This window comes from Mytilus edulis, chromosome 10 (genome assembly GCF_963676685.1).
Source record: "Mytilus edulis chromosome 10, xbMytEdul2.2, whole genome shotgun sequence".
NCBI lineage: Eukaryota > Metazoa > Mollusca > Bivalvia > Mytilida > Mytilidae > Mytilus > Mytilus edulis.
The window spans coordinates 19,919,834-19,939,801 of NC_092353.1; the positions used below are offsets into that span (position 1 = coordinate 19,919,834).

General features: G+C 33.1%; 2 protein-coding genes across 2 annotated transcripts; both read left to right on the plus strand.

Moving 5' to 3' along the window:
• The first annotated feature begins 950 nt into the window (after window positions 1-950).
• On the plus strand, window positions 951-4,240 carry LOC139490580 (E3 ubiquitin-protein ligase TRIM45-like). The gene has a single exon (XM_071277438.1). It carries the CDS (start codon window positions 969-971, stop codon window positions 2,886-2,888), a length of 1,920 nt encoding a protein of 639 aa, XP_071133539.1. The 5' UTR covers window positions 951-968; the 3' UTR covers window positions 2,889-4,240.
• A 9,120-nt stretch (window positions 4,241-13,360) lies between these two features.
• On the plus strand, window positions 13,361-15,397 carry LOC139492378 (E3 ubiquitin-protein ligase Midline-1-like). Its single transcript, XM_071280585.1, has one exon. The coding sequence runs from the start codon at window positions 13,373-13,375 to the stop codon at window positions 15,287-15,289; it is 1,917 nt and encodes a 638-aa protein (XP_071136686.1). The 5' UTR covers window positions 13,361-13,372; the 3' UTR covers window positions 15,290-15,397.
• The last annotated feature ends 4,571 nt before the right edge of the window (window positions 15,398-19,968 follow it).

Genomic DNA, 19,968 nt, shown 5'->3' on the forward strand with positions numbered 1-19,968 from the left:
GATTTGATTCGAGCGTCACTGGCGTCCTTTGTAAACGACACGCACGTCTGGCGTACAAAATTGTGATCCTGGTATATATGATGTGTTTATTAACATAAATGTGGCACATACGGAGTTCACCGGATTCCCTTAGTGCTTGTTAGTTACCCTTGAACAAACAAAAAATAACAACATTCAAAAAGGATTCTAAACAAATGAATGAAACAGTTCATCTGGAAAATAAAAGTATAATGTAGGAAAAAATACCTTACATACATGCAATTAAAAAATAATGTTAAAAAACTAATTTGACACTTTAAAAGAAAAATTGACAAAAGTATATGAAATGCAAATGGAAGAAAACAAAAACCAGATATCAAGGAGTCAACCTTCCCAAAAAACGATCATCCTGTCAGGGACCATCTTTCTCTTCCATGATAGTTATATCTATCTATATATATATATATATATGTTTGGTTTTTTTTTTAATCAAATGCTACTTCTCTTATCAAATCAGTTTTTGCTTGTGTCTTAAGACTAATCTTTATCTACAGTTTATAGTGTATATGTATATGTAGATTGTCTACTATCAGTTTTTACCACATCAACATCAATGCATGAACGACTTAATGCATCTTAACATAGATAATTAAAATGAAAAAATCAGCAGAGGCGGATTTAGAGGGGGGGCCCAGGGGGCCCGGGCCCCCCCCTTTTTGGGAAAAAAATTGGTTGCTTATATAGGGAATCATTGTAGCGTGACTGGAGCGGGCCCCCTCTTAGGTCAGTCAGTGGGCCCCCACTTATGAAAATTTCTGGATCCGTCACTGATCAGCCATGTTACTGGTCATAGCAAAATGCAAATATTACTTTATCTGCATTTCAATGTATTAAAAAAGTTATTGCTATAAATAAATCCAACCACATATGATAACTCTGTTTGTGTAAAATTAATCTCTGAACCAGGAAGTTTTAAACGGTTATACAAAATGGCGATGTCTGCTGACATGGAAAAGGCGAAGGTAAAAGAAAGTTATGGTGATTTGTTAACTTGTACCATTTGTCTTGAGACATTTAAAGTACCAAAGTATCTTCCATGTCTTCATACGTTCTGTGAGACCTGTATACATACGTACATAGTGTCGTCAGTGAAAGAGGGTAAACCTGAAACTTTCAAATGTCCAATATGTCGTCGACAAGTTCGGATCGAAAAATGTCAAGGAAAACTAGACACTTGGGCAAAACAATTACCTGGGAATCATTTTGTCGTTTCGCTGATTGATCAGAGAGAATTAAAACAAGCCGGAAAAATATGTGCTGCTTGTGAACGTCAACACAAGTCGATCAAAGCGGTGTCCTGGTGTACCGTTTGCGAAGAGGCATATTGTGATGCTTGCGAAGTAAGTCATAAGTCATTTAAAGCTACACTCGGACACAAACTTGTTCAAATAAAGGATATGAGGGAAGAAAAAACCGTGTCTCTATCGGGTTTAGTTGAATGCAATGAACACCCACAGAAAACCATAGAGGTGTATTGCGTAGATCATAGTAAACCATGTTGTACTCTTTGTGCAACAGTTAGCCACAGAAAATGTGAACAAGTTGTCACAATAGATAAAGTCTTGTGCAGTATAAAGGATTCTGAAAAAGCGAGAAACCTGGTCAAAAGGTTAAAAGAAGGTAATGAAAACTTAGATGAAAGACTTCAAAAACGTACAAAGAATATAAAAACGTTCGAAATGGACACCGATACTGTTCTTTCGAAAATTGAAACGTTGAGAGAAAATCTTATTAAACATGTAAAAAATCTTGAGGACAATTTACGAGATGAACTCAATAATTCGAAGAAAGAAGTAATCATTAAGATGAACGGTGAAGTAACTGAATTGTCTAGTTTGAAAAGCACTTTTATTAACTGTAAAAATATATTTGACGCGTGTATCGCTGAAGGATCAGAACTGCATTGCTTAGTAAAGATGGAAGAAATTTTAGAAAACCTCCCCCAGGTTGAAGATAAAGTGTACAAACTTAGCAAAGAAATGACGGACACATCCATATCGTTTGAACCAAATAATACAATATCTGATGTCACGTCCCTTGGACGAATAACCTTAAAAGGTTCCAGCATGACCTGTCCAAAGGGAATGAAAAAAGTGAATTTCCATTCAGGCAAGGTCAAACTATTGTTCACAATAGACGTAGTTGGAGGATCTCAAATCAGTGGAATTTTCCTCAATGGTTATATTTTACTTTCTGATTACAAGAACAGTAAAATTATCAAATACAATGACAAAGGAACTAAAATGGGCGAACTAAAAATTCCAGGAACACCAAGTGACATAACAAAAGTTAATGATATGAATGCTGCAGTGGCAACTAATTCTGATAAGATTCACTTAATAAATGCTGAAACACTTACTCTCAACAAAACAATTACTACCACTATTAGCGTATATGGCTTGTGTTTTGTTGATAAAGAATATGTAACTACTCATTATCAATCTCAACAAATATCATTATTGGATCCTTCATTCAAAAATATCCGGACTCAAACATCATCCACTGATGTGTATTTCGTATGCTGCAACCGTCAAAATGATTATATATACAAAGAAGGTAATCAGTCAATAAAGCATGTATCATCTAGTGGAACATGTTCGTATAAAACTGAAACTTCTCCATATACCTATGGTATCGACTTTGAGGATAACATTTATGTTGCAGGATATACTTCTAACTCAATTCATCAGCTAACACCAACATGTGAATTGATCAGAATCATTCCTATTTCAACATTAGCTACCAGACCTAGTACTCATACGTGGGTATTGCGATTTGAAGAGGATAGTAATAGATTTTTTTTAACTAGTTTAAACAGCGGGATAGTGTTGATATGTCAAATAGATTAGACTTTATAAAATGATAGTATTGTAGTTCAATGATTGTTTCCTGGGCCTCTATGTAAAACAAAATGATTAACAATTCTTTGACTTAAAAAAATCCATTAATCCTGAAAAAATATCACTCCAAATGAGAAGTTAGTACCATATTTTATATAAGCTTCTCACTATACCTGAATCTTTCGGTTTTATTATTTAGTATGTTCATTATACAAATGATATTGCATTCTTTTTACTAGAATTTTAGTATATTTTCCCTCATCGTATATTGAAAATATTAATGTTACTGGTTATTGGTTACTATATGGGTGGAGATAAGTGGGTTTTGTTTCGTATCAGTTAAATTCTTAATAGAAATTCCTTTATTAAAAGTTAATTTGGGTGGTTTTGCCTGATATTGTTTGTTTTGTACTATATAACCCTTTTTAATTTTCGACTTTTGGTCTATTGAAGGTTAGTCCAAAAATACATGCAATAGGTCACTGTGTCTTTCTGTACTGTTATGATATCGCTGTTTATATATCTCCTTTAAAGTACAGTAACCTTTATAGAGTGTAGGAGTATGCACAATTTCTTATGAGCTGGTCCAGGATTGTCGCGCCTTCTGTTTATGACTTTTTGTCAGATTTTCTTAATCCATTAGTTTATCCATGCAAAAGTTTGCCCGCTTACCCCCACTTTTCTTTTCATGATTTATTACATATAGTTTAAAAATATATTGTAGTGTTAAATGTAAGAAAATTCTTGAGAAAATCATTTCCCGCCACATTTTCAAATGCTCATATCTAGAAAACAATTACAATGATCGTTACTTTTTTCTGCTTTTTTAATGACATTTTTCATATACTATCAATTATAAAATTCTTTAAAAACGTGTTATTTTGAAACAGAGTAGCGAAAATGATTGAATATTTTGTGTGTGCGTTCAGAACCTAGAAGCATTCTTTTCTATGGTATACAACTGTTTATTTTCACTGTATGTTTATTGTTAGTAATCCATTATACAATGTTTTATCATGAAATTGTTATAATTTTATTGTATGTTCTGTTATGTACATTTTGTTTATCTACTTACTTTCTGTGTTGCTTACCTATATTGATGCAGATAATTTATTGCATCAATTTACATCTTTTATAGAATAGTTACGATTTAATAGCACCGTATATTCTTGTCGTTTTTCTTGTAATACTCAAGTTAATAATCCTATGTTAATAAATTGTAAAACACTATTGATCTTTTATTTCATGAGACAATTGTTTTTCTCCTTATTAGTATGGTAAATTGTTAATAGTTGTAGTGCAATATCTTGTTGAATAAAAGAATATGTCTTTGGGGAATTTGAAAAGCATATATATTCCAATAGTATATATATTATTTTCTAAACGCCAAATGATTTTTGTCATCATTTTCTTTTGCAATTTATGTACAATTCACAGGGACAACCATTTGTAAATCTTTAATAGTTTCCCTTCATACCACCATTTGCAAAATGCGATAATTTTGTTTTCTATGCCTTGATCAAATATCAATTGTTGTAATGGTCAGTATGGAGACTATGTTTTGCAAACTCTTAACCGGACATTCATAAACTAATCATAGATATCAGAATTTAAATTTTGTACACTAAAAGCGCGTTTGCTCACAAAAGACTCATTAGTGACACTCGAATGAAAACAGTTAAAAGGGACAAATAATGTACAATGTTAAAGAACATTGAGGACCAAACATTCCTAAAAGTTTTGCCATGTACAGATTAGGTCATTTATTTCTAGTGTATAGAGTATCTTAAGTATTTTAGAAATAATAAATATGTGGTATGAGTGCCAATGACATCATTTGTGCGAGGGAATCAAATATTTTGCAATCTAGTAATAATGCCGGAGAAATTGTCCTCAGAATATTATCTTTGTTTAAATGACAAAATAAAAAAGCTTTGATGTTACATTTCATTTTATAAATTAATACAGTGTATTCATGGAATAATAAGTTCCACAAAGAATGTGAAGGATGGAAGCGGATAGAGATTTACATTCATCTCGATTTCTTCAAAAACAGGGACGACAGATACCAGAGATAGGTTCAAACTCACAGATAGAAATTAAACTGACAACGCTATGGCTAAAAATAAAACGACAAACAGATGTCTCATTGGCACCCACACCACATCTTCCTATATCTAAATAATAATACACAACACATAACATAGAAACTAAAGACAAAGCAACACGAACCTCACCAAAAAATTGGGTTGGTCTCAGGTGCTCCGGAATGGTAAATGTTTTCTCGAGCTTCTCTGCTTGAACTTTTTTTTTCCTCTAATGAAAAACCTAACTCCTAATAGAAACAATTTGATTCTAAACGGTTATGTACATGTAAAACAAAAGACCTTTAGTTCACAATCGTTGGTCGGAAAAATTAAAACGAACAGTAAAACTTCGCACTGGTGTGCTACAAAAACGGGCTCATATCTATGGGTATGAAGATAGTGACACATTTTTGTTAACTTGTTTTGACTGCGGATAAGTGTAGATATGTCAAATTAACGAGGCTATCATTAAGGGGTATTATTGCAGGTCAATGATTATTTTATAGGCTTTTATGTATAAGATGTGATTTTACTTTTTATCATGTTATGAACTGCAAAACATGTTATGAACTGCGCTCACTTGCCAAAAAGGGTCGTTGTGGCTTGCTGGCTGAATTTTTACGATATCAATGTTTAAAAAAGGCGATAATCTAAACATATATTGTCAGATCATATGTTTTCGTACGTCATATGAATTCGTACTATGCATGCTTTTTGAATGGAAATTGTGACTTCACAATGCATTCTTAATAGCACAAAAACATGAGAAGTGGATATATATATAAATATATGTCAACCAAAATTTTTCAGTAGCGTCATAATTTGTGAGGATGAGGAGACGCTATCAAGGTGAAAAACACCAGCAATAGAACGATAAACAGATAATCGGGTTTTCCGTATAGATATCGTAAAATATCAATGTTTAGAAAAGCCAATGATCTATGTATACATGTTTATATATAATTATACAGATCTAAAATTGTTGAGTTGATGTTTAGACGAGTTGTTTATATATATATATGTAGACGAGTTGTAAATATGTTACAGGGAATTTGTGAAATCAGTGATTTTGTAAAATCACTGAAATTTCAGGGAATTTGTAAAATCACTGAACTGATTACTGAAATAATTAAGATCTTTTTTACAGATTCACTGATTAAATTCAGGGAATTTGTAAAATACATTCATTCATTTTTATTAAGAATTTCTGTGAAAAAGACTACAACAGTAACACTCAATAAGTTTTAGGTTAATCTAGTCTTTATTTTAATATTAAGTGAGCGGTTTTCATGCACAAACCAACTGACAATGTGACATACTGTAGAATAATGGCTCAGGCACAAATGTCTTGAAATCAAGAGCAAACATACCCACAAAAGTTACTTCAAATAATTGAGGTAAAATTAAAGTGCAACATATGGAACCAGGGAAAATATGATAAACATTTTGGAATATTTTGTCAATGAACCACAGAAAGAAGACAAAACAAGCTCTTATCACTACAGTGTTTGAAAGAAAGTTACTGTTTATTATAGTTTTTCTGTATAATTACTGTAGAAAATAAAACCAATTATATCAATTTTTTTAAATCAAATATAAAAACTGAACATTAGGTTGATTGCTGTCATTAAAGTCGAAAAACACATATGTACGGTATATGAAATTGAGTGGGTTAGGGTATGCGATCCAGTGGCAAATATTACATGAATATCAAATCAAAAGCATCTGATTGCTGCATGAAAATTGATATATAAAAGCAAATAAGTGTTGTATTATTAATTTGCTGCCTACAAAATAACATTTATATTCACAAAATAATAATAATAAAAAAAAAAGACAGTAGAAAATATTGGTAATAATACTTTGTTTTGTACTTGCATGTTTATGAACCTATGTTTATGAATAGGTTAATCTAACCAAGCAAAAATAAACAAAGTTTTACCGACTTTGGTAATTTATCAGACACATGTATTCTATCACAAAGTGGTATAACTTTGAATAAGTTTCTAAAATTTTTCAACTCTTTTAATCCAAATAAAGTAAATATTTTGTTGATAATGAAGGTATGAAGTTCTTCAATGTGAAGATTTGAAAATATACTAAAATCCAAAACAATTTCAGGGATTTTACAAAACCACTGAAACTGCTAGTGATTTTACACAATCACTGATTAGTCCAGTAATTTTACAAAATCCCTGATTTTACAAATTCCCTGTAACATATACATAATGTACACAGCCATGTATCACCATCATTGCTGGTGATCCGATGGATAAATCTATTGTAGAGTTGTCACTGACTCAAACGTACTTATAGATATAATTATTTTCTGTGACTGTATCTTGCATTAATTTGTAGGATCCTTTACTATAGATAATTGAACTGATTTGTAACAATAACATTTCCATGCCTTATATATCATGTACTGTAGTACGACGCTAGATTAAAACTGACGAGGAGAGGTAACACATGGCCACCGAAAGCTTTTTTATAGTGAACCCCAGGTGGTCGTGTGGTCTAGCGGGACGGCTACATTGCAGGCGATTAGGTGTCACGATATCTCAGTAGCATGGGTTCGAATCCCGGCGAGGAAAGAACATAAAATTTACGAAAGCAAACTTACAGATCTAACATTGTTGGGTTAATGTTTAGACGAGTTGTATATTTATATACAACTCGTATGTACTATATTAAAGTGCGATGGGGACGCTAAAGTACGATGGTCACGCTAAAGTGCGATTGTCTACGCTAAAGTCCGATGCATCCATACGCTAAAGTGCGATGGTCTGTGAAAGTATAGACGTACGAAACGTTGTAGGATTATGACGTTAACAGTCGTTTATACAAACTGAAAATGAACATGCCGGAAGATGAAATAAATAATGGAAGCGAACAGATGAATATTGATGTTTACGTTTACGTTAAAATATGGCCAATTTTATTAACGGGTATAAATGTCGGTAACATAATGGTACATGTTTTCAAGTGTATATAGGCTGTGTGATCGGCTAGCTACATCAAATATCCTATACGCCCCTCGTCCTTAACATGCATGAAATATTTGCCACTGGACGTTAAGCAACCAACAATCAATCCAATACGCCCGAATAATTAAAAATTCATTTAAAGGAAATAAAGAATTTATGACACCTAAATAACCTTTTTAGCAATTATTACTAGGTCTAAATTTAGAAACAGTCACATAAGACTACCGATAAGTAAAAGTCAATCGCATTATATGTTATATCATAGCCAACTAGATTTTGAAAAAAAGTCTTGTTTTTACATTAGTGCCCTTGAATCTTTCTCTTTTGTTCCATTGCACTTTAGCGTGCTATACCATCGCACTTTAGCAAACAAACAACCGTCGTACTTTAGCGTGAGACACCATCGTACTTTAGCGTAGACCACCGATTTTTAGCCTGACCATCACACTTTAGAGTACCATTGCACTTTAGAGTCCTATATATATAACAAGTCAAAACGGGTACTACATCACCATTGAATAACTATAAAATGAACAGATATCAGATATTTCGGATATATATATATATATACTGCTGATATAAACTGTTGTAGAGTTGTCACTGGCTCAGACGTACTTATAAATATAATTATTTTCTGTGGCTGTATCTTACATTAATTTGTAGGATCCTTTACTATAAACAATTTAGCTGATCTGTAAAAACAACATCTCCATGCCTTATATATCATGTCCTGTAGTACGACGCTAGATTAAAACTGACGTGGAAAGGTAACACCCGGCCACTGAAAGCTTCATTTTTTTTAAGCCCAGGTGATCGTGTGGTCTAGCGGAACGGCTACAGTGCAGGCGATTTGGTGTCACGATATCTCAGTAGCATGGGCTTGAATCCCGGCAAGGGAAGAACAAAAAATTTGCGAAAGCAAATTTACAGATCTAACATTGTTTGGTTGATTTGATTTTTAGACGAGTTCTATATATATATACGAGTCTGAATTGAAAACTACGTTCAAACCTATGATTGAGTTGGATAAAAACCGCAATTGTTATACGTGTGCATGTAGAACAAATTTCGTTGTAGAAGGGTCTAAATACAGCACAAACAACATTTTCCAAAAGACCAAAAAAGTGAAGAAGTATATTCAAATATATGTCAACCAAAAAATACAACTGATTTACTCTACATCTGTTGAAAAGACCTTTCTGTATATATATCTAATCTCATTCTAGTCCGTTTAACTGGCAAAATCAGCGGATTATGTGTACATTTCATGAATTCTTAACAAAAATCGCCATGTACTAGTCTTTATGACAATATCTGTTAGCCATTTAGGGGTCGTTTGCATTCAAAGTTGAGTTATTAATGTATGTTACTTAGTGGGTTTTTTTTGCCAAAAAACCTCAATTTCCTGATAAACTTTCTCAATACAGAAACATTATATATCATTCAAAGTCGAGCTATAAATGTATGTTATTTAGTGGGTTATTTGGCGAAAAAGAACTCAATTTCCTGATGGACTTTCTTAATACAGAAACATTATACATGTTTATGGGCAGGTATTCGCTAATGGAATTTTTGGGTCAATAGTATTTGAAAATCATGCAAATATGGAGAATAAACATTGTTTATCGCCCTATGCCAAAAAAAAGGATCTAATTGAAATAAATTACAAGAAATCAGCAAAATTATAGACCAAAATGTGTGACATTTCTGCAGTGGCAAACACCTAAGTCATATTCAATATATGCCTGAATTTGAGGAATTGTTTTACTACTTTAGTTGAAAATTAACTGCAGAATGACGGTATATCGATTAAAAAACCCATTTTGTTCATATTCTGGTCATTGCTGTAAATAAAATACGTTTGAAAATGGAAAAGTGCATGTAAGTTTTTCTCGTCAACAAATGTCACATACACCTTTTCATCAGCTAATAAGCTTTTGAAACACGTTATCGATCCAGCAGTGCATGTTTTCGAAGGTGTCAACAATGGTTACAATTTGGATGTGCATTCTCATCAATCAACTGAAGTTTGAAAAATATATTAGGTAAGACAATTTATTTCATTTTCGTGTCAATACTGCCTCAAAACACTCCTAATTCTGAAACAGTTGTAACTTTTTAACAGTAAGCATAACCATAATGATTTTTTCAACATTTCAACCTATTGAATATTAAATTAAAAAAAAAGAGGCTTTGTCATCTTTCCCACTTGCCGTCTACCAGTGAACAAGCAGATAATGAGACAGTGGGATCAGGTTACATGTACTTTCTGAGTAAATTATGTTCTTTGATAATTTTGCAATTTTTTTTCAAAAATTATAAGTTTATCTTGTATTATCAACAAATATCATTGTTCGATCCTTCATTCAAAAGAATCCGGAAACAAACATCAGCCACTGATATGTATTTCGTATGTTTCAACCGTCAACATGATTATATGTGCAAATAAGGTAATCAGGCTTTCTAGAAGAACATTTTCATAAAGAAGTGAAGTGTCTCCATATACCTATGGTGTCGTTTTTGTAGATACTATTTATGTTGCAGGGTATGCTTCTAACACAATCCATCAGCTAACCCCAACATGTGAGCTGTTCAGGGTAATTCTTATTTCAACCTTTGCTGCAAAGCCAGGTACATTTTTTGTGGTTTTTGCGGTTTGAAGAGGACAGTAACAAATTTTTGTTTATAAGTCATGATTGCGGGAAAGTATTGATATGTCTAATTTATTATGATATTATTTAGTAATTTATTTTAATTCAAGCTTAATGATTATTTCATTGGTTCTTTCCACTTTTTTGTGTGATATTATTAATGTTTATTCTGTTATTAATATTTCAATAATATATATTTTTCTTTAAAAAAACAAAAGATATGTTTGTCAATTCATGGAAACAGTAAGCTTGCAAGCTTGACAGTTACCTTTAATACCAAAATCAGTTTCGTGTTCTTATGTTTAGATAAAATATCAGTTGTTGTAATGGTCAATGGTAAAACAGTTATTTTAGTATTTAAAAGAAACAAGAATGTGTCCAAAGTACACGGATGCCCCACTTGCACTATCCTTTTCCATGTTCCATGTACAAGTGTACTAAGTTTAAAGTTGATTGGACTTTAGCTTCATCAACAACTACCTTGACCAAAAATTTTAACCTGAAACTCCCACTTTCATTTTTTATGTTCAGTGGACCGTGAAATTGGGGTCAAAAGTCTAATTTGCTTTAAAATTAGAAAGATCATATCATAAGCAACAAGTGTACTTAGCTCCAAGTTGATTGGAATTCAGCTTCATCAAAAACTACCTTGACCAAAAACGTTAACCTGAAACTCCCCTTTTCATTTTCTATGTTGAGGGGACCTTGAAATTGGGGTCAAAAATCTAATTTGGCTATAAAATTAGAAAGATCATATCATAAGCAACAAGTGTACTAAGTTTCAAGTTGATTGGACTTCAGCTTCATCAAAATCTACCTTGACCAAAAACTTTAACATGAACGGACGGACGCACAGACGAACGGACGGACGCACGAACGGAGCCACAGACTGAAAACATAATGCCCCTCTACTATCGTAGGTGGGGCATGAAAAGCAGGACATACGTTATGCTATTTTGCACCACTAAGAACTATAAGAACAACATCGCCGTAAAAATTAAAATTGAGAATGGAAATGGGGAATGTGCCAAAGAGACAACAACCCGACCATAGAGCAGACAACAGCAGAAGGTCACCAACAGGTCTTCAATGCAACGAGAAATTCTCGCACCCGGAGGCGTCCTTCAGCTGGCCCCTAAACAAATATATACTAGTTCAGTGATAATGAACACCATACTAGTATATATTATAACCCGTCTGTACTAAGATTTTTACAGGAACAGATAAATTTTATCCACAAATCTTTGTAACTATAAATATTTAGTAAAGGTTTGAAGTAGTCTGAGGTAATAAAAATTCCTGAATTAATAATGTTCAAGTTAAACATAGATTACAAACATTCAAAACTAAAACATCACTTCATACACCGCCATGGCGAACGAGTTGGGGAAAGATACACACGGTAAGAAAGACTAAAGTAACATTATCGTCCAAAAAAATAATAGAACGAAAACCCGTTTTGTTTTGTCGTCATTTCGTGTATAGAGTTTTCCGTACTAATCTGCAATATCCTAATCTTGAAATGGCACTTCCTGTGGACTATTAGGTTCAATTAATTTCAACTTAATTTCTGCAGTTTTAAAATAAAATAATGGTTTCAACAAAGTATGAGTCGGATACAGCGTCCACTTTCATAAACTGATAATCTGAGATTCTTCAAAAGTTAATCCGAATGACCCTAATGGAACACTTGAAAACTTCCAAAGAAACAGCTTAAAATGTTGTTTAAATATCCAATCAAAGGCCATTTACAAATTTTAAATACTCGAAGTTAACATGAAAATGAATTGTAAATAATCTCAATTGTACAATTATTGCAAGATTTAAAAAAAAATAGCATCAAAGTCTCGGAGGAATTCGGAAAACAGTGTCAATCACCTATTTATTAAAAGAATATGTCCCTTGTAAATAACAATTATATTATAACACGTACATTTGTTTTTGTAATTGTTATGCAATTTAAAACAAATATTAATATAAGCAATGTAACGGCCGGGTTCGAAAATCAGAGGCATGGTCACAAGAGTTGTGTCCTTTTAAAATGCAATTTGGTTTATATCAGGAAGGTGTTGGAACGGTGCCAACCGACCAATTTTACAGGAGTTTTCCCCTCGAAAATAGAGAATATGTGGAAAATAACACTGTTATCTATCACATATCTGTATTTACGGCATAGGGTATTTATAAGAACATTATTAACAAAAAATATTTCTTCAATCCTTTCCCATGAACATATCGAAATGTATGCAACATCGCGGGACACTGGTATGTTGAACAATCTTTTATTTATTTAGAAAGTAAATGAACAGTTATTTAAAAACAAAAAAGAGATCAGATTTCTGATGATCAGATTACAAATACGTATCCTATGTACATTTGTAGACGACTAACTACCAGTTTTTACCAAGTCAACCATCAATAGACAAATAATTTACCATATCTCAATTTTATTTAATCAGTTTGACAATTACAATTGTTTTATATGACATAGATATAATATTTAAATGTGTATTAATTCATTCAATTAATTACTCATAAAACATACGCCAAAAATAACTCTAGACATTTTAACAGAGATAAAAAAAAAATTAAACACACTCTACAACACACACAAAAGTGAAGAAACAAAGTACAGATGTCATACAATTATTTTCTTAATTACGATTCAATGAGTTGACTTGGCTTAAATTTCGTGACATTGCTATCACACTTACCTAAAGAAGGATCCCTGAATGAGGAAGTGTATAACTAGATAACGGTAATACAAAATGGCGAAGTCGGCTGACGAGGGCAAGGCATTGGTAAAGGAAAATTATGGTGATTTGTTAACTTGTACCATTTGTCTTGAGACATTTAAAGTACCAAAGTATCTTCCCTGTCTCCATACGTTCTGTGAAACCTGTATACACACGTATATATTGTCGTCCATGAAGGAGGATAAACCTCAAACTTTCAAATGTCCGATTTGTCGTCAACCGGTTCAGACACAGAAGGATCAAGGCAAACCTGAAACATGGGCAAAATCTTTACCAGGAAATCATTTTGTCGTATCGTTAATAGATCGGAGAGAATTAAAACGAGACGAAAAACGATGCTCTGCTTGCGAAAGTAACAACAAATCGACAAAAGCCATGGCCTGGTGTACCGTTTGTGAAGAGGCATATTGTGATGCTTGCGAAACAAGTCATAAATCATTTAAAGCTACCCGCGGACATAAAGTTGTGCAAATAAAGGATATGAGGGAAGAAAAAAATGTATCTTTATCGGGTTTCGTTGAATGCAATGACCACCCACAGAAAACAATAGAGGTGTATTGTATAAATCACAGTAAACCATGCTGCGCCCTTTGCGCAACAGTTCACCATAGGAGATGTGAACAAGTTGTTTCAATAGATAAAGCCTTGCACAAAATAAAGGGATCTGAAAAAGTCACAAACCTAGTCAAAAGGTTACAGGAAAGTAATGAACACTTGGAAGATGTTATTCAAAAACGCAAACAAAGCATGCAAAGGTTTGAAATGGACACTGACAATGCCCTATCTCAAATTGGGACGTTAAAAGAAAATCTAATAGTACAGGTAGAAAGACTGGAGGAAAAACTGCGGGGTGAAATCAACAACTCGAAGAAAATTTTAACCATTCAGATGGACGATGAAATAACTGAACTGTCTAGTTTGAAAAGTAATTTGTTTACTTGGAAGAATATTTTTGACGCATGTATCACCGAAGGATCAGAACTTCATTGCTTAGTAAAGATGGAAGACATTTTAGAAAACCTACCGCGGGTTGACAAAAGAGTGTCAAAACTTAAAACAGATATGAAGGACTTTTCGATATCGTTCGAGCCAAATAACTTATCTGATATCACCTCTCTTGGTCGATTTAGTTTAAAAGGTTCCGCCATCAAATGTCCTAAAGGAATGAGAAAAGTAAATTTCCATTCCGGAAAGGTTAAACAATTATTTACAATAGACATATCAAATGGTAAACGCATCAGTGGAGTATTCCTCAACGGTTGTATTTTACTTTCTGATTACAACAGCAGTAGAATTATCAAATACGATGACAATGGAACTCAAATAGGAGAACTTACAATTCCTGCAACACCCAGTGACATAACAAAAAATGATGATTTGACTGTTGCAGTTGCATCAGATTCCACTCAGATCTACCTAATTAATATTGAGAAACTTTCTCTTAGCAGAACAGTAATTACTGATGATAATGTTTACGGATTAAATTTTGTTGATAACGAATACATAGCTTCCCATTGTTCTAATGCATATATATTATGGTTGGATTCGGCATTCAAAAGAATTCGGATTGAAAACTCGGAAGAACAAATATATTTTGTTTGTGGCAAGAGTAAAAATGATTACGTTTACAAAGAATATAATAGTTCAATTCAGCATGTATCACCGAAAGGTATTTTTTCATACGTAACCGACCAATTTCCGTTCACCTATGCTGTTGACTTTGAAGACAACATTTATGTTGGAGGTCAAGCTTTTGGTGTGATTCATCAGCTAACACCAACCTGTAAATTGATCAGAGTTATTCCAATTTCAACGTTTGCTAAACAAACGGGTAAATTCCTGTGGGTATTGCGGTTTGAGGAAAATAGCAATAAATTTTTGCTAACCTTTCAAGATAGCGGGAAAGTCTTGATATGTGAAATTGACTAGGCGATTAAAAGATATTTTTTGTTGTTCATGGATTACAATTTTACAGTATTGTTTTTGTGTTTTTTACCTAGCAGTTGTGAAAGCTCAATAAATATATCAAGATTATGATTTGGTGCGCGAGACGTTTGCATTGTCTTCATGCATAAGACTCGTTTGTGGCGCTGGAATCAAAACAGCTGAAAAGCTAGGACAAATACGATTTTGAAAACCATTAAAAAACTAAAATTCCGAAAAGTTATGACAGACTCAGTCTGCGCATGGAGATATATAAATCATAGTGTACGTTCTAGAAAATGCTATTTCCTTGTCACTATGATTCTGACTAATGGACATGGTGGTACTATCGGAGACAACGCATCCATCTACAGGTGTATCGACGCCGTTTTGTAAAATGTTAAATAACAAAAATACCGAACTCCAAGTAAAATTCAAAACCGAAAGTCCCTTTACAAATGGAAAAATCAAAAGCTCAAATACACCGAACGAATGGAAAACTACTGTCATATTCCTGACTTGGTAGAGGCATTTTCTTATATAGAAAAGAGTGGATAATTTTTTTTTTATAGCTAGCTAAACTCCTCACTGGGATGCCAGTCGCATAAATGTTCATCTTTTTGTAAAATATCAAAGATACAAGGCATATAATTCAGGTCACCACATGCGCGTTTCGTCTACATTAACTCACATGTTGCGCTCGAAGCCAAATTGTTTTAAAGCTATATATATCATAAACGAAGTTGGAGAGCATTAAAAGCTGAGAAATCCGAAGAGTTGTGCAAAAAACGACTATGTCAATTTTGGCTTCGAATAAACAGACTAGTACATGAACAGAAAATCGATGCAATTTCACACCGAGACGACCTAGCTGGCGAATCCATTGAATACGGAACACTCATCAATATTTGTACAAACACAGGGGCAATCGCATCCTTTATTTTTTAACCATAAATCATATACTTTTCTTAATTTAGTGAATTTGCACTGATGAATGGATCTTAGATTTTGGTTTAATTTCCTGTACATGTACATTAACTTGATATTTTTATCAACACTTAGCCCAGTAGTCAGCACTTTTTGTGCTGACACGAATTGTCATTGATATGGTTATATTTATAAATTAACTGTTTACAAAATTTTGAATTTATTGAAATACTAAGGCTTTTCTACCTCAGGCAAGATTACCTTAGCTGTATTTGGCAAAACTTTTAGGAATTGTGGTCCTCAATGCTCTTCAACTTCGAACTTTATTTGGCCGTTTTAACTTTTTTGGATTCGAGCGTCACTGATGATTCTTTTGAAGACGAAACGTGCGTCTGACGTATATACAAAATTTAGTCCTGGTATCTATAATGAGTTTATTTAAAGTCAGTATATATATATATATCAGTCTAATTCGAATTTTTCAAAATTGACGTTATATCATTTTGACTGTCATGTAGATTTTGATGTGTATGTACTCTGTCTAGAGATAATTGCAAAGCTTGAATTTGATTGCAAACTAAGTAAAAGACACGTTATTCGGCAACTTATAGATTAAAAAAAATCAAATCACATTAGAGCTTGAAATGTTTTTTGGTTATACGTTGTTGTCTTTGTATAGTTTTTTATCATGCGATATTTTCTTATAACTTTGTATTTCTTTGGTTGTTACATAGTCTTATCAACAATAATTGATATTAACATAATATTCATTCAATAGGCCATGTAACGTTGGTTTAAGACTTTGATGATCATCGCAGTCTTAAAGCATTTTTTTTTCTAAAAACCTACTCGTTTTACAATATCAGCTCCACCAACAGCCAAAAATACAAAAAAGTAATATATATTGTATAATAAAATGAAACAAACTTTGGCCATGCGGTACTTATAATCGCAAAAATAATGAACTCCGCGGAAAATTCAATCGGAAAGTCCCTAAACAAATGGCAAAATCAAATGAAAAAACACATCAAACGAATGGACAACAACTGTCATATTTATGACTTGGTCCACGCATTTTCAAATGTAGAAAATGTGAGCTGAACCAGGTTTTTAAAAGCAGTTTGAGATCAGAAAACACCTGCTGCGACAGCTATGATAATTGGTTACAAATTGGCAGTCATGACATACCCTCGCTCAGCTACAATTGTACGAATGCCATTATTTCGCTGTGAATGTACAATTTTAGAAATACTATATTTGTTTCTTGTTCATATAAAACCCATACAAGCAAAAATAAAAGTATAAAAGTAACTGGATTTTAAAATATACATCACTTAAAAAGAGGCGGAAGATACAAGAGGGACATTCAAACTCATTGGAAACCTTTATAGCTTGCTGTTCGGTGAGCCAATGCTCCCAGTTGAAGGTGTTACATCAATGTTCCCATAATGGTTTACTCTTACAATTTGTGACTTTGATGTAGAATTGTCCCATAATACACCTTATATCTGTCATAAGTCTGTGGCTCAACATTATGCTTACCAAATGACAAAACAACCCAAAAGGCTTTAATTTGAAATCTTTAACCCGTATGAATTCTTAACATTAAGCTGGGAACAGTATGTCAATTTATATGTTCCTGCATCAAGCTGCAATTATTATGCAATACAATAAAAGTTCCGTTGGATATTTATCGCTCATTTTTTCCAAAGGTTTATGGATAGAATGCAACAACATTATGTTTGTCAAGTGGAAACTATTTGGACTAAAATATGCCTTGCTGATTATTTTGGCTAAACATGTTTCTGTATAGCTATTTTCGTTTAATGGTTATATCAAAATCATAATTTGAATTTTACAAGATTGATGGAATATACCAAAGAGATATTAGGTCTCTTAATTAGAGGACAAATTGAAAACGCCTTGGGAAAAAAAACCCCCAAAAACGACGAGTCTACAAAACATAGAAAACAATTAGGACTGAGCAATACGAACCCCAATAAAATATGTGAGTGATCTCATGTGCATGTTTTGGAATGCAAGCAGATCCTGTCCCCATGTAGCATCTGTCTTGGTGTTCAGGCGGCATTCCGCATTTCATTTAAAAAATCAAAACAAAATTGAACCACAAAATGTGTAATCATCTTCTAATCCTGGTTTCCTAGTACGTTAAGCCAACTGTTTGTGTCATACATGTTCATATGTAATCGGTATCTTCCATAGATTTGATTTCCAAAAGTTAATCTCACCAAGCCCAAAGGTCCGCATGAGATCCTATGCCATCACTTGGCGGCGGAAGAGAGCTGACAAAATGTTACAACTGGTTTTTAACATTAATTGATTACTTAATTACTTATTCCTCTTGTGATATCATCCATCTCTATTTTGTTTTCTGGTTTGCTTTTATAATTTTCAAAGTCCAAGGGAGAAGAACCTGGATTGAAATTCATATGCTAGTTCTTTTATTCATGTCACAGCTTTGTACACAATACTATAAGGTCTCTGGGCTATTTTTGATTTAAAAGCTCCAAAGAAATCGGCTCTAAGTGTGTTTCTGGTTGGTGAATTCATTTTGTTCCTGTTGGATTTTGTTTTTTAATGTATTGGTCAGAGGTTTGCATGATTAATATTAACTATGGTATTTGTCAACTTTTTTCTGTTCAATCTTAAACTGTTATGATCCTTTTCTACAGAACTGACAACATGTTTAAATGTCCAAGTGGTGTATAAATTTGATCTGCCTTTGAATGAAAACATGTCTTCTTCAAATAATATAAGCAGAAATGGTGAAGATCATGTTTAATAACGGTTTTGGTATGAGAAACCCTAAACAAGAGGCTGTCACAACGACAGCAAACCGGATTTATTAACATTTATTTGTGTCCTGGCAATATCACAAGAACCATAACTGATGAACGAAGAAAGTGAAAATTGTCAATATCAAATTTGACCTCCATTTTGTCATCAGTATCAACATATTAATTAAAATTTTAAAAGGTTTGGTTGAACGGTTCATAAGTAAATGCGCGGACACAACATTTTTTAAACTTTCAAGAACCATAACTCCTGAACGGTAAAAGTCAAAATCATCATTATTGAACTTGACCTCCATTTTGTTGTCAGTAACAACATATTAAAATTTTAAAACGTTTGGTTGACTGGTTCATGAGTAAATGCACGGACACGACATTTTTTAAACTTTCAAGAACCGCAACTCCTGAACGGTAAAAGTCAAAAACATCATTATTGAACTTGACCTCCGTTATGTTGTCAGTAACAACATAATAAATTTTAAAAGGTTTGGTTGAACGGTTCATGAGTAAATGCACAGACACAACATTTTTTAATCTTTCAAGAACCGTAACTCCTGAACGGTAAAAGTCAAAATAGTCATTATTGAACTTGACCTCCATTTTGTTGTCAGTAACAACATATTAAAATTTTAAAAGGTTTGGTTGAACGCTTCATGAGTAAATGCACGGACAACATTTGGTTGCCACCCGCCCGCCGTACATCCCCAAATCAATAACCGACATTTTTGACACAAAAATCTGGTTAAAAAACTAAACGAGTAGAAACATTAATATAGCAGTAGCAAATTTGAATGTTCTGTAAAGAAAAAAAATCCTTGCAAACTTGGTGGACCTCTGTCAGGCAGTTTACAAGATGTGAAATAACTAACAACTATATACAGAAAGGTATTTTTGATACGTATAACCCCAAATACCTGTCAGGTAAAGTATGAAATTAAAATAGCA

What these genes read in the sequence shown, in the direction of transcription:
- LOC139490580 (XM_071277438.1), top strand. Translation starts at nt 969, where the DNA reads ATGGCGATGTCTGCTGACATGGAAAAGGCGAAGGTAAAAGAAAGTTAT.
- LOC139492378 (XM_071280585.1), top strand. Translation starts at nt 13,373, where the DNA reads ATGGCGAAGTCGGCTGACGAGGGCAAGGCATTGGTAAAGGAAAATTAT.